General features: G+C 47.5%; 1 protein-coding gene across 3 annotated transcripts in view; it reads right to left on the reverse strand.

Moving 5' to 3' along the window:
• The window catches only part of KPNA7 (karyopherin subunit alpha 7), a 122,346-nt gene that overhangs the window by 17,485 nt on the left and 90,024 nt on the right, over nt 1-14,837 (reverse strand). For 2 of the 3 annotated variants that reach the window (XM_040455902.1, XM_040455901.1), the window contains 2 exons: nt 4,689-4,817; nt 160-242 (listed from right to left, as the gene is read on the reverse strand). In XM_040455902.1, the coding sequence (XP_040311836.1) occupies nt 160-242; nt 4,689-4,817 (212 nt within the window). Of the gene's footprint in view, nt 1-159; nt 243-4,688; nt 4,818-5,509; nt 5,596-14,837 lie in introns of those variants that run through there. The other variant, XM_040455900.1, reaches the window with a different exon arrangement.

The raw sequence follows: 14,837 nt of genomic DNA on the forward strand, positions 1-14,837 counted from the left end.
TCAAGGACAGTGTAGAGGAACAATTTAGTCTTGCTTTTGAACGGACTCACCTTCTCTTATGTTGCGTGGGCATTTTGTCACTGCCACAAAACCAGGAAGGCCCCTGAAACTTATTCCTAGCTTGGAACCTATGAATAGCAGAAGTCTGTTTAGCCATACCTGGCTGCCTGGGTGGCCTGGAAACATAGGTCTGGATCTGAGGCATTCACACCATTGATTATTTCTTGCAGGTTGAGGCTGACCTGCAAGGACAGATGCTTTGGGGTCAGAGTCTCTGTGAAAAGGAACCATGAAGGTCATCTGGTCTAGCCATCTATCTGATTAGAACAAGCTGGCTTGGACAGTATGCTTGTCTGCATTATGGGAGAGAGAGATATTTGGTGGTCTTATAGGACACACAGATCTGTGGGACCCTTCCCATGCTCTGGGGAAGGGGTAATTCTTATAATCACTTGGATTCCCAGCACCTTTTCATTCCATGAAGAACATGCTAGTTATGATCAGCAAAAACAGAGTAAGGATCTCCAAAAATTCTCTTCTCCAAAACACCACCACTACCACCACCAACAACAAACACAAGTAGAATCAACCTTCCAAACTCTAGAAACTGACCAAAGGCTTGTAGCCCAATTTGTTTTGAGCCAAAAAGAGATTATTCAAGAAAAACAGCTAATCGTGAAAAGAAGAATTCTAGGAAACAAAAATGCATCAACGTATGAACAGGATTATACATCCTGATCGACTGGGATCCAATCTGGGAAGGCAGGGGTGGTTCAACATGGGAGCATCAATGTAGTAGGACATATTAATAGAATATTAATTCGATTAATAGAATTAATAGGGGAGGAACACAAAATTATCTCGATAAATGCAGGGTAAGAGCATTTGACAAATGCAACCACCCTTCCATGATAGAATAGCTGGAAATAAAAGGAAACTTCCTTAATCTCATAAGGTCATTTTTTTTTTCTATAAAAAAAAATCCCCCCTCGAGGGAGGGGAGGATGGGTGATGGGTATTGAGGAGGGCACCTGTTGAAATGAGCATTGGGTGTCGTATGGAAACCAATTTAATAAATTTCATATTAAAATAAATACATAAATAAATAATAAAAAATAAAAAAACTCCACCTCTCGCATCACAATTAATGGTAAAAGATGGAAAGCTTTCCCCTTAAGATCAGGAACAAGACAAGGATGCCTCCTTGCTCTTATTCAACATAGTATTGGAAGTTCTAAACAGATTAATTAGGTAAGAAAAACAAAGCCATCTGGATTGGAAAAAGAAGTAAAATTGTCTCTATCTGCAGAAGACAAAAACTTGTATATGGAAGATCCTGAAGAATCCCCCCACATACACACAAATTAGAGCTAACAAACAAGACATAGCTAGGCTGCAGGGTTAACATACAAAAATCACTTGTATCTCTATATAGTAGCAGTGAACACTCCAAAGCTGAAATTAATAATTTTATTTACAATAACATCAAGAAGAATAAAAGAGTTGGGAATAAATTTAGCAAAAGAAGCACATGACTTACATGCTGAAACTATTTTAAAAAATTAGAGAGGGCCTAATATATTAAAAAATACCCCATGATCATGAATTGGAAGACTTAATGTTGTTAAGATGCCAATACTCTTATAAACTGGTCTACAGATTCAGCATAATCTCCATTAAAATCCTAGCTGTCTTTTTAAAAAAAAAAATTGAATTTATTGTCAAACTGGCTTCCATACAACACCAGGTGCTCATCCCAACAAGTGTCCTCCTCAATGCCCATCACCCATTTCCCTTCTCCCCTACCCCCATCAACCCTCAGTGTGTTCTCTGTATTTAAGAGTCTCTTATGCTTTGCCTAAATCCTAGCTGTCTTGCTAGAAGAAATTGGCAAGTTGATTCAAAAATTCATGTGGAAATGCAGGGGATTCCAAATAGCTAAAATATCTTGAAAAAGAAGAACTAAGTTGGAAGACACTTCCCTATATCAAAACCACCACAAAGCTACAGTAATCAAGTCTGTGCTACACAGACATAGGGTAAACATGTTGATCAATGGAAGAGAATCCAAAGTCTACAAATCAACTCTCACATGTATGGTCAGCTGATGTTAGACAAGGGATTTAAGACCATTCAACGGGGACAGGATGGTCTTTTTGATACTGGGACAATAAGATATCCACACATGGGATGATGAAATTGGACCCCTAACTCACACCATTTACAAAAGTTTATTCAAAATGGATCAAAGGTCTAAATGTAACAGCTAAAACTATAAAACTCTTAGAAGGAAACTTGGACATAAATCTCTGTGACCTTGGATCAGGCAATGGATTTTTTTTTCATGTTTATTATTTTAGACAGACAGCATGAGTGAAGGAAGGGCAGAGAAAGAGAGAGGGAGACAGAGGATCCGAAGCAGGCTCTGTGCTGACAACAGAGAGCCTAATGCAGGGCTTGAACTCATGAACCATGAGATCATGACCTGAGCTGAAGTTGCTTAACCAACTGAGCCACCCAGGCACCCAAGGCAATGGATTCTTAAATATGATACCTAAAGCACAAGCAACCAAATAAAAAAAGTAGATAAATTGAACACTTTCAAAATTTAAGACTTTTGTTCAAGGATTCTACTAAAAAAGTAAAAATGACAATCTACAGAATAAGAGGAAATATTTGCACATCATGTATCTGGTTAAGGGTCTAGTATCCAGAATAGACAGTGTAAAGAACTCTTACAACTCCACAAGAGAAAGACAAATTACTCAATCTTAAAATTGAGCAAAGGGTTTGAATACACATTTCTCCAAAAGATACACAAATAGCCAATAAGCACATCAAAAAATGATCATTAGTCGTTAGGAAAACATACCAAAATTGCAACAATATAGCCCTTTGTACTCACTAGATGGCTACAATCCCAGAATGGACAAGTGTTGGTAAGAGAGCCAACATGTACAATGATACAGCTACTTAGTAAAACAGTTTGGCAACATATTTGTTTCCTATTGTTTCTGTAAAAATTACCACAAATTTAGTGGCTTAATACACCACATCATCTTCTAGTTCTGGACATCAGAAGTTCACAATCAGCTTCACTGGACTAAAGGCAGGGCTGGCTGCTCCTGGAGGCTCTGAGGAAAGAATCTGCTTCCTTGCCTTGTTCAGCTTCTAGAGGGGCCACTTGCATTCCTTGGCTTGTGACTCCCTCCCTCCATCTTCAAAGCACAATATGCTAATCTCCCCTTCTGTGGTCCTATCACCTGCTCTGACTTGTCCTTCATCCTTACTGTAAGGGCCGATGTGATTACACTGGGTCCATCCAGATAATCCAGGATAATCTCCCCATCTCAAGACCCTTAACTTAATCACATCTACAAAGTCCCCTTTGCCATACAAGGCAACATTTATAGGTCCTGGGGATTAGGAGATGGAGGTATTTGGAGGGGGAGCCACTGTTCAGTTTACCTCCAGCCTCAAAGAGTTAAACCGGATGACAATATGACCCGCAATTCTCCTCCTAGGTATGCTCCCAAGAGAACTGAAAACACATCCACACAAACATTTGTGCACAAAGCACCATTATTCATTATAGCCAAAAAGTGGAAATGCAAATGTCCACCGACTAATGAATGGATAAACAAAACTTGGCATGTCCATACAATGAAATATTATTCAGCCATAAAAGCCATGAAGTCCTGGGACGCCTAGGTGGCTCAGTCAGTTGAACATCTGATACTTGATTTCAGCTCAGGTCATGATCTCACAGTTTGTAAGTTTGAGCGCCAAATTGGGTTCTGCACGGACAGTGTGGAACCTGCTTGTGATTGATTGATTGATTGATTCATTCATTCATTCACTCATATTCTCTCTCTCTCCCTCCCTCCCCCTCCCCTACTCACATGTGTACACGCACATGCTCTCTCTCAAAATAAATAAACTTGAAAAAAAAAAGGTATCAAGTATTGACATATGTTACAACACAGACAAGCCTTGAAAACATTATGCTGAGAGAAAGAAGCCATGTACAGAAAGTCAGAGAATGCTAACAGCCATTGCGTTTAATGGCTGCTAATGTGTCATCAGATCTACTTGCCCAGATCGAATTTAGCTCTGCCCTGTAAGACTCCTAATCCTAGCAGGGTGCAATAATGCATGTGGATGGCTAAGATGGGACACAGACAGTGGCAGATCATAAAAGGATGTAGAGCCACGACTATCAGAGTCTAAGAAGAGAAACTCCCCAGTCAAGGTATTCCGGAAAGGACCCATGAAAGACAGCATTAGGCTGCACATCAACGCAGAATTTGCACTGAGTGAGGTTGGGGTGGATGGGGAACTGATGATGAAGGACAGCACTCGGGTCCTAGGCAAGACTTTATATGCTGAGTGACTAGATGTAACCCCTCATTTCTTATTTCTGGCCGAGGGATGGTAAGTTCATTTCCATTAGAAGCTGCACTTCATCTACCCCATGTCGCTCAGAACATAGATCCCAGACTCACAGACACAAAGATAATGGCCCTTCGCTTTCCAACACCACCAGCTTACCTCTACCCCCCTCCTTAAAGACCCTGGATTAGCGTTTGCAAGTTCCGAATGTATTAAACATTTTCAAGCCCGAGAAACCTGCTGAGGATGGACCTCCCACACCACCGTCCTGAATGCCATATTCCCAATGTACGTACCCCTTTGGTTAGTTGTTCAGAAGCTGGGTCAGAGGAGACATTAGTGATATTTCTCCTCTTTAAGGCCTGCTCATCTTTCTTGGCCTTCCGGAGCTCCAGGCTGACTGCCATCCGCTGTTGCCGCCTCATCTAACGAGAAAAAAGAAAGAACCAGAGCCCTTAGAGCAGGGGAGTCAGGCTGTCACCCCATTTAGCTAAAACATGCCTCAAAGCGTCTGATTTCACTTTTACAGTGACAACAGTAAACAGTCCAGAAGAGTTAATATTACACAGTAAATAGCACGGTTTACCTCCTCTGCTTTCTCCTAACACCACATCCAGAAAAGTAGTTAACTTTCTTCCCAAAGTGAAGGAAGCCTGTCTACATTCTCGGCAGGCCAGGACTCTCAGCTGTAGAACCATCCAAGCAAAGTGTACCATTGTCCCGAGTCTGAGCACATCTCTATCAGTACTGATTGGTCCCGCAAGGGCAGGCCTGGGCCTCCCAACTGGAGATCCAGGCAGGGCTGGGGACTATGGCCTCTGAAGACATGACCCACATGTCCCTGACCATTTCCACCATTAGGGATCAGTCTACAGGTCATTGGAGCCTTGATCCAGCCCTGGATACCAGACTGAGGGAGATTAAAATTAAAAACAAAACAAAATAGACCCTTTTATCTTGGTTCAGAAGAAACTCCTCGACTCTATTGAGAATCCTGGGGGAAATGATCTAACCTGGGTTCCCCACATCATCTTCCCCTCCATTTCTGATACATTCCAGCCGTGAGATTTTTACTGCACTACTGCTTCATAGGGCGAAGCAGTTGCTTGGTACTCACAGATGCATCTTTGCCTCGGTACTTAAATTTTCTCAGCCTCTCTTCTGGAGCATCCAAAGTCGGCATATTGACTGGAACAGTCAACCACCTGTAGGTAGGGCAGTTACCAGGAGATTTTCAGTGCCCAGTGTGTGGGCTCCTATGTGACGGCCATCCTTGCTCTAAGCCCCTAAGGGGCCCCCGGTGAATCGGAGAGCAGACTCAGGAGGCCAGCTTGCACGGGCATCACCATACCAGGTCAACAAGCAATGAGCATCATGCAAGCACAAAGGAGACCAGCCCTGGGCTGCAGGAGGAAGGGATGCCTTTTAGACGCATTTTGGCTTGAACCTGGCCTGTGGTGGCTGGGGTAAGCTATAAGGCAAGCACAGAGCCGTCTCATGTGGCTGTGTCCAAGGAGTTCTGTACAGAGCATACGTGCAAGCCGGTGGTGCCCAAAGCAGGCTAGGACAGGAAGAGGTTGGCCCTCTTCTCCCACACCCAATCCACCAGCCCTTGGGTCAAGATGGTCTCCAGCATGACCCGCTCGTTCTAACTCTGGTAGATTGCCTCCACCCGGACCAGGCCACCATCACCTTTCAGCCACACTAGAGCAACTGCCTCCCAATGGTTCTCCCTGCTTCTACCATTGCTCTATTCCAATCTGTTCAATACACAGAAGCCATGTGATCTGCTCAAGATGAGCATCTGATCATTTAATTCTCCCCGATTTAAAACCCTCTACTGGCTGCCTGCTGAGTTTAGAAGAAAACTCAGTTCCTGTGATACCCACCCTGCGTGATCTGGCCCCAGCTCACTTCACCTGCAGCAACACTTCGAATTCCGATGTAAGCATCTAAGGATCTTCTCAGTCTGTTCTATAATCTCCACAGATTTTACCACCCACCCAATATTTTCTTGTTTATCTTCCTTTCCCTATTCCCAATCACGATGGGGTCACATGTGTCCTAGCTACGATTCCTCAGCCCTTTCACGATGCATGACATATAGTGAGTAGGTACTCAAATCTTTGAGGGTGGTGGGTGGTAGGTCACAAAGAGAGCTGGTCCCCAGTTAGAGGAGGTTATTCAAATCAGGCCACATTTTAACTTTCTACAAGGCAGCTGGGAATGACATTTCTTACAAGTGTGCAATGAACGTCCATCTGTTCCCAAGAATACAGGATGAGCCAGACAACACTGGAGAGAAAACTGGATAAAGAAGACCAGAGTTGGGGTGCCTGGGTGGTTCAGTCTGTGAAGCGTCAGACTCTTGATTTTGGCTCAGGTCGTGATCTCACGGTTCATGAGTTGGCCCTCCGTGCTAACAGTGGAGAGCCTGCTTGGGATTCTCTCTCTCTTTCCCTTTCTCTGTCCCTTCCCTTCTCTCTCTCTCAAGAATAATTTTTTAAGTTGTTAAAAAAAAAAAAAGAAGAAGACCAGAGTCTATTGCCTCTATTCTTGAGCATACAACAGCTGGGAATAATTTGGCCAGGAAAGACTAATTCAGACACATCAGTTTGGATGGGACCGTGTAGGCAAGTAGAATTCCAGAAGTAGAGAGCCAAGACCGAGGTCTTAAGAAGAGAGATGAACTCTGTTTGAGAACAGAACGAGAACAGAGTCTCGATGACATTCCTGGTAGGGCCTAAAAGAAAGAACCAGCAAGGGACCAGGCAAAAAGAGAGTTTGAGTCAGAACAAAAGAATGATAGTGTCTGAGGCACAAGCTGTAACAGCAGCTACCAGGCCACTGAGGACGATTCCCTAAACACAGTGCCACCAGCCAGCCACAGCTTGAAAGAGCAAGCGGGCTAAGCCTCAAGCCAGAGAGTAATCATGTTCTAGACTTTCATCTACTTTTAAATAATCTCAAATTCTGCTCCATAAGAAAGAAGAGTTGCTTTTAAGGACCAAAAGAACAGAACATCCTTTTTTTTAAAGTAGGCTCTACACCGAACATAGGGCTTGAACTTACCACCCTGAGATCAAGAGTCACATGCTCTACTAAGCCAGCCAGCCAACCACCCCTGGGACACCCTTTAAAACACCATCTCCAAAGAGTTTTGCTAGTCGGCTAGAATAACCAGGGTCAAGACAGTTATCAGCTGGAAACAGATTTGTGTCAGAGCAAGGAGCTTTACCTTACATCTCCAAGAGAGAAGGCACGTGGCATTTTATCAGTCTGGAGTAGAGTCGTATTAAGGGCTCAGTTCAGGGAGCAATGGCCAAAACATTTACTGCATGCCAGGAATGTCGGACACTCGGGATTAAATGAAGCAACATTAACAGGAAGGTGGAGACAGCCCCATTTTACAGGTGGGGAAATGGTGTCAGAGGTCACTCCCCACAGAAGCCCAGAGTGCCCACAGCTGTGAAACATCAGAGCCAGGACTTCAGCCTCGATCTGACTCCCACGTCTGTGCTTCGGATCACTAAGCTCTGTAACGAGGTCTGAGGAAGAAGACAAGTCACTACCACGGGTGGCACTCAATGCACAGGGGAGACGCTGGAAAATAGGAAAGCGTAGGTTTCAGCGAGGGAGGCCACTTCGTTGCCATCTCATCCACTGTTCGTGGCCCGACCAGCTCAGTCCAGGAGACCCTCTGAATGTGCATGAGGCCAGTTTGGTACAAGGGGATGAAATGCTTTTGTTTCGGGAGAGACCCAAGGCAGTGCCTGCTCCAGGACTATTGCCACGGGAACCACACATCCTTCTGCCACAGCCCGGAACGTGTGGCCACAAGGGAGCTTAGAAGTAGATCCAGGGGTTCAGGTGATCGCCACCTTCCTTCCAAATCAAGTATCAAGCGGAAGGCCGGTAAGAGATGCCCAAGCAGAAAAAGTTCAACTTCAGATGGAACAGGGTCCTTTCCCCTCCCCCACCCGCGGGGGCATCTCGAAGGAGCAGTTTGAAAGTCACGGATTTAGCCAAACCACTCATTTGGGGATAGTCTGCAAAGCAAAGCAAATTCTTCTGGCTTTCCCAAGTTCCTCTGGCCTCAGCTCCAAGTGTGCTCTCTTCCCCTCACGTTCCTATTTGTAGCGTCCAGAGAGCCATGACCCTGCCACACTTTACCAGTCAGTCGCAGGAAAGAGCCCAGGCTCGGAGGTAGGCACAAGATCAAAGTCAGAACCTGTCTTCGTCGGTTCTCAGAGTTTGAGATCCAAAGAAAGCCAAATTAGCTATTTAGGCAAACATCACCAGTGTAGAGGCTTTACTGACCCAACCTCTGGCCACCTCTGCTGCTCCCCACACACTAGGAGACTCCTACCCTGAGGGGCAGGTGGCAAGGGACCCTGGCCAACCTCATGGTCTCCCAGGCTCCCAAGCTGCTCTTGACTTTTTGTTCCTTTTGGGGGAAAGGGAGACTAGGGGACTTCTAAGTCTTGTTGATGGCACGGAGTCACTTTCTCCGGTTGGGGCATTACAGGCCAATTTTTAAATACTTTCCTAGGGGCGCCTGGGTGGCTCAGTCGGTTAAGCGTCCGACTTCAGCCAGGTCACGATCTCGCGGTCCGTGAGTTCGAGCCCCGCGTCGGGCTCTGGGCTGATGGCTCGGAGCCTGGAGCCTGTTTCCGATTCTGTGTCTCCCTCTCTCTCTCTGCCCCTCCCCCCATTCATGCTCTGTCTCTCTCTGTCCCAAAAAAAATAAACGTTGAAAAAAAAATTTTTTTAAATACTTTTCTAGATCCAGCCGAGCTGTTACCATCTTTCAGGAATTGAGAACGGTTTTCAATTAAGATCTAGATCATCCAAGAGTCAGCTTCTAGAAAGTATTTTTCAGATTTTTACACACATTCATGGTATAGAAAATTCAATACCTCAGAAATGGATTGAACATTAACTTCCATAACCTACCCCTCCTCCAAGTTAACCTTTAAAAATTCACAAGCGTACCAAGGGGCTAATTATAGAAGGGGGGTTTGATAGAGTTTGGCCACATGTTTCTCCACTTGCCTATACTGTGGACTTTTTTTTTTTTTTAAGTAATCTCTACGCCCAACATGGGGTTCGAACTCACAACCCCGAGATCAAGAGTCACATGCTCTACTGACTGAGCCAGCCAGGCACCCCAACTGGGGGCATCTATTGACGTATATTCAGAACTGCATCACTAACAGCCACTTCTTTGAACAGTGGGATTTGTTATAAGCTAAAACTACACATGGGGTTGGATCAAGGGTCATTCCCCGGGAAGGGCTGGGGTCACGGAGTGTGCATGGGTCCGAAAACTCGCACAGCAGGGCCGGAGTATAGGGGTGAAGAAGCAACCATGGGGGCATACAGGGCTGGGGGTAGGGTGCCACAGACACAGGGACCCCAACTTGACACTCATAGGGGCTTACCAACGTGGGCAAAACGTGTCCAGACACTAAGCTTGGTGCAGGGAAACACACAGTCAGGTGTGCCTCCAAGGCTGGGAAGCAGAGGGCCCAGCAAGAAAGGAGGCAGGAGACCAGGTCCTCTTCCCGGTGGTCCTACTGTGAGGCTTGGGAAGGCTCTGGGAGGGGGCAGAACCACCCTGGGAGTGATTCCTACAGGTGAACATGTCTTGGTGGGCATTTCAGGGAGAGGTTACACAGGCACACAGATCTATGGGCTGCCGTGTGGTCAGGCCCCATGCACCGTCAGCCCCAACATGGGCTCTGAGGAGTAAACAGACACCCAACAATGGTCACATCCTCCTCACCCACGCAGAGAGCAAGCCGAGCACCACTTAGCACAGTTTCTGTAAACCAAGGCTGAGTTCAACAGGAAGAGACCTGGCCTAGCCTCCCTGGGAGCCGTCCCTCTACGCAGGCCGCAGGCTTTTGCAGAGGGGACAAGGCTGCAGCAGCCTCACCCAATCCCCAAACAGGAGCAAAGTGTCCCGTCGATGCCCAGACAGAGGATTCCAGGAGGACACGGCCACACCCGGAACCCCCAGCGCCCACCCAGTCGTTACTCACCTAGAAAGGAAGCACAGCCTCCAGCCCCCTGTGGGCCTTAAATGCCCTCAGCAATCAGCAGGTGTTTCGGGGCGTTTGGCCCTTCCCCACAGGGTTGGTTTCTGACTCAAGTCAATGGATCTGGGCTTTGGATGTGCATTGGAACCACATGGGGAGCTCTGAGCAGCCTGCTGCCTGGGCCCCAGCCCTGAGGCGGATGGAGTTGGTCTAAGAGGAGGCCCCGGACTCCAGCTGCTTCTCATGTCCGGATGAGGCACAGACGGGAGCCTTGGAGGCACCATGGACCTTCAGCCTCTGCAGCTGTGGCCTTTTGAGACCCTTATGAAGTATCCACAGAAAAGGGACAGGGTGGGGTGGGGATATCTCCCTCCAGGAAGGGGTTTGCATTCTGGGTGTTTAGGTATCCGGGATCTGGCTAGATTGGCCTCCTCCTAAAATGGGAGTATTAGGCTTAACACTGCTGTGGAACAGTTACCAAGTGTTTATTCCCAAATCAGACTGGGAGATTGGGTGCTGGTGAGAATGGGGTTGGCTTTCGCATCAAAATGGAAATGGGAACAAAATTTCACATGTTGATTCAACAAATATTTATTGAGTCCTCACTGTGTGGCAGACCCTGAGTGCAACGGTGAACAAGATGACCTGGTTCCCACCCTCCCATCAGAAGTAGACATGGGCCCTTCCCAGCAGAGTGGGAGCAGGACCACAATTGGGAGCATAAGGCAAGGAAGATCAGGGAGGGTTTCCTGGAGGAGGTGATACCAGAACCAAATCCTCAGAAGAAGCAGGAGTTAGCAGGTAAAACACTGGGAGAAAAAGGCTCCAGGCAGAGGAAACAGCATAGGAAAAGGCACTGAGGCAAAAAAAAATGGCTATGGTTCCCCTGGAAACAGAGGCCATTCAGGATTGCCAGAGGGGTGACAGGGTCAGGTGCCAGGGCAAAGGTGACCTGGTGTGCAGGGGAGGGCTCCCTGGGGGTTGTCCGCTCTGGTCCAGGCAGTGAAGGCTGTGCTGTCTGAAGGGGACTTTATTTTTAGTTTAATTTAGTTTATTTAAGTTTATTTATTTATTTTTGAGAGAAAGTGAGAGAGCACAAGCAGGGGAGGGGCAGAGAGAGAGGGAGAGGGAATCCCAAGCAGGCTCCGTGCTGTCAGCACAGAGCCCAACATGGGGCTCGAACCCACACACCGTGAGATCATGACCTGAGCTGAAATCAAGAGTTCGACGCATAAGCGAGGGAGCCACCCAGGCGCCCCTTTAGTGTGCCATTTTAGAATATTCAGCTAGCCTCGGAGAGCTGAGGAGGACTCTTTCTGGGGGCGGGGCTAGAGGGAGGAGGGGCATATGGGGGCGTGGCTGGTGGAGGTGAAGGTGGGAGGGTCTGACTCCAAGACCTCCTGGTCCCTGGAGGGGGAAGTATGGGGAGAAGCCAGATTCTGAGTGAGTGAAGCGTGGAGCTTCAGGGTTGGACCCTCACACCCAGGTTCCTGGAGGCCATCAAAGTGCGGATGCAGCCAGTCGATTCAGGGCTGGAGCGGGACTTGGTGACCCACTGGATGTGGTGGTGGGTGACAATGACAGAGACACATAAATTGATGTAGTTTCAATCCGAGGTGGCTGGTGAGTAGTGGGCATTCGGGATGATTTACAGGAGGCCTGAACTTGTGGGATCCAAGGCTATCAGAGGGACGGTCCCAGGCCCCCTTGCTCTGCCCAAGGCATTTGAGATAACCCACCACTCTCCCTGCTCCAGAATCCCCCTCACATCCTCATCCCTGCTTTGGCCCGTGCCCCTTCCCCTTTGGGCTTTTCCACAGACACAGCTGGAGGGATCCCTGCAACATTTAGCTCAGGTTATACTAGTGCTCCCCAACATGCCTACAGATCGCCTATGAGGCCCTTCATGCATACAGATCGCCTATGAGGCCCCGCATTGCCTTGCCTCCCCCCCCCACCCCGTTCCACTCCTCCTGGCCTCACTCCCACTATTGTCCCTCTTCAGCCACCGCAGCTTCCTCACTGCCAGTCAAATGCATCTGGCCAGTGCTGGCCTCAGGGCCTTTGCACCTGCTACTCCCTGTGCCTCCCTCACTTCCTTCAGGTCTTAGTTTTTAGAGACCATTCCTGGTCACCCTGTCTAAAATCAAACTTCACCTCAACACTGCATTCCCATCAGACTCCCTAGCAGCACTTGTTAACATTTAAATGCAGAACATTTACTTGTTTATTTTCCACCTCCTGCTCTGCCACCAGCTCCCAGAGCCTGGTGGTGCAATCTCTATGAGGGTGGGGGTGTTGTCTGTTTAACTCGCTGCTTTATCCCCACTGCCAGGAAGAGTCACTGCTCATTATATTTGTGGAATGCATGCATGGGCATATGGGTCCCAGAGCCAGGCTCTCCCCCTGCCCCCACTGTGTTACAGGTGTCCCTCCTCCATCACTCAGAATGTACCCAGGATGTACAGTGGGCATGCTCAGTAACCTTCCCAAGCCAGGCATCGAGCCGGTGTCCTTTGAATAAATGGAATCAGCGTGCACACTGGTGCCCACAGCTGCTATGCGAAGGACTCAGAGAAGCAGGAGGAAAAGCAGTTTGGATGGACCCCGAGTCCTCAAATGGAAGTCACTTCATCCTCCCCTACGCCTAAGCCCCAGTCATGAGTAACAGCCACATCATCCACCAGACTGGGAGCCTGACATCAGCCCCCCACTCCCCGTCTCCTTCCTCCATCAGCCCCGCCCTCCACTGAGCCCCGTTCCTTGGCCCTCCCAACCTCTGCTCTGCTGGCCATCAAGGGCCACTTGCCCACTGGTCTGGCGACACTTTGCTATAACACCTGTCCAACAAACTCTCACGTTAAATTTTCAAGAGTGAATTACCCAGATGGGTTTATTTATGTGGTTTTTTAAAAATTATTCTTTAATGTTTATTTATTTCTGAGAGAAAAAGACAGTGCAAGTTGCAGAAGGGCAGAGAGAGAGGGAGACACAGAATCCAAAGCAGGCTCTAGGCTCTGAGCTGTCAGCACAGAGCCTGACGTGGGGCTCGAACTCACAAACCATGAGATCACGACCTGAGTCAAAGTCAGATGCTTAACGGACTGAGCCACCCAGTCACCGATACCTGGTTTGTTTAACCTGCCTTGACTCCTCTGATGTAGTAGGGATTACCAATTTGGTTTCACAGAGCAGGAAACTGAGGCTGCTGACATTGACTTGACTTGCCTGAGGTTACATGATGGGGGAAGGCCAGGTCTGTGTGGCCCCATGTTTGCCTTAGGGCTCTGACCTGTGTTGGGATGGTGCCTGACTTCCTTCCTCCCTCACTCCTTCCTCCCTCCCTGCCTCCTTCCTTCCTCCCTCCCTCCCTCCTTCTTCCCTCCCTCCTTCCTTCCTTCCTTCCTCTTTCTTCTGTCTTTTATGGTGGTAAGATACACATAACATAGAATCGACCATTTTGGGGGCGCCGGGGTGGCTCAGTCAGTTAAGCATCCGACTTTAGCTCAGGTCATCATCTCGCAGTTTGTGAGTTTAAGCCCCGCGTTGGGCTCTGTGCTGACAGTTCGGAGCCTGGAGCCTGCTTTGGATTCTGTGTCTCCCTCTTTCTCTGCCCCTCCCCCGTTTGCTCTCCACATCTCTCTCTCTCTCTCTCTCTCTCTCTCTCTCTCTCTCTCTCAAAAATAAATTTAAAACATTAAAATTTTTTTTAAAAAATCCACCGTTTGGGGGCTCTTGGGTAGCTCGGTTGAGTGTCTGGCTCTTGACTTCAGCTTGTCATGATCTCACAGTTCGCAGGATTGAGCCCCATATCAGGCTCTGTGCTAAGCATGGAGCCTGCTTGGGATTCTCTCTCCCTCCCTCTCTGCCTCTCTCTCTCTCTTTTTCTCTCTCAAAAATCAATAAATAAATGTTTAAAAAAAAAAAGAAATACCTGGCATATGTTTCCTAATTTCTTAAAAAAAAAAATCGACCATTTTAACCACTTTTGAGTATACAGTTCGTGTATGAAGTACACTCACACTGCTGTGCAACCATCACTGCCCTCCATCCCCAGAACCTTTTCATCTTCCCAGACTGAAAGTGTGTCCCCATCAAACCCTAATTCCACAGCCCCCTCCCCCAGCGCTGGACACCTGACCTTCTACTTTCTGTCTCTAAGAGTTCGACTCCCCCAGGGACCTCATGTAAGTGGAATCGCACAATATTTGTCTTTTTGTTACTGGCTTCATTACACTTAGCATAACGTCCTCAAGGTCCATCCATGTTTTAGCATGTGGCAGAATTTCCTTCCGACTTCTTTCTTTGAAACAGGAACACGTTTTGGGGGGGGTTTTGTTTTTTGTCTTTAGGAACATACTTTTTTTACTGGCATCCCAAGGGCGGGCGGTGTGGGGCAGA

Source organism: Herpailurus yagouaroundi, unplaced genomic scaffold (assembly GCF_014898765.1).
Source record: "Herpailurus yagouaroundi ecotype Mexico unplaced genomic scaffold, PumYag 216, whole genome shotgun sequence".
Lineage (NCBI taxonomy): Eukaryota > Metazoa > Chordata > Mammalia > Carnivora > Felidae > Herpailurus > Herpailurus yagouaroundi.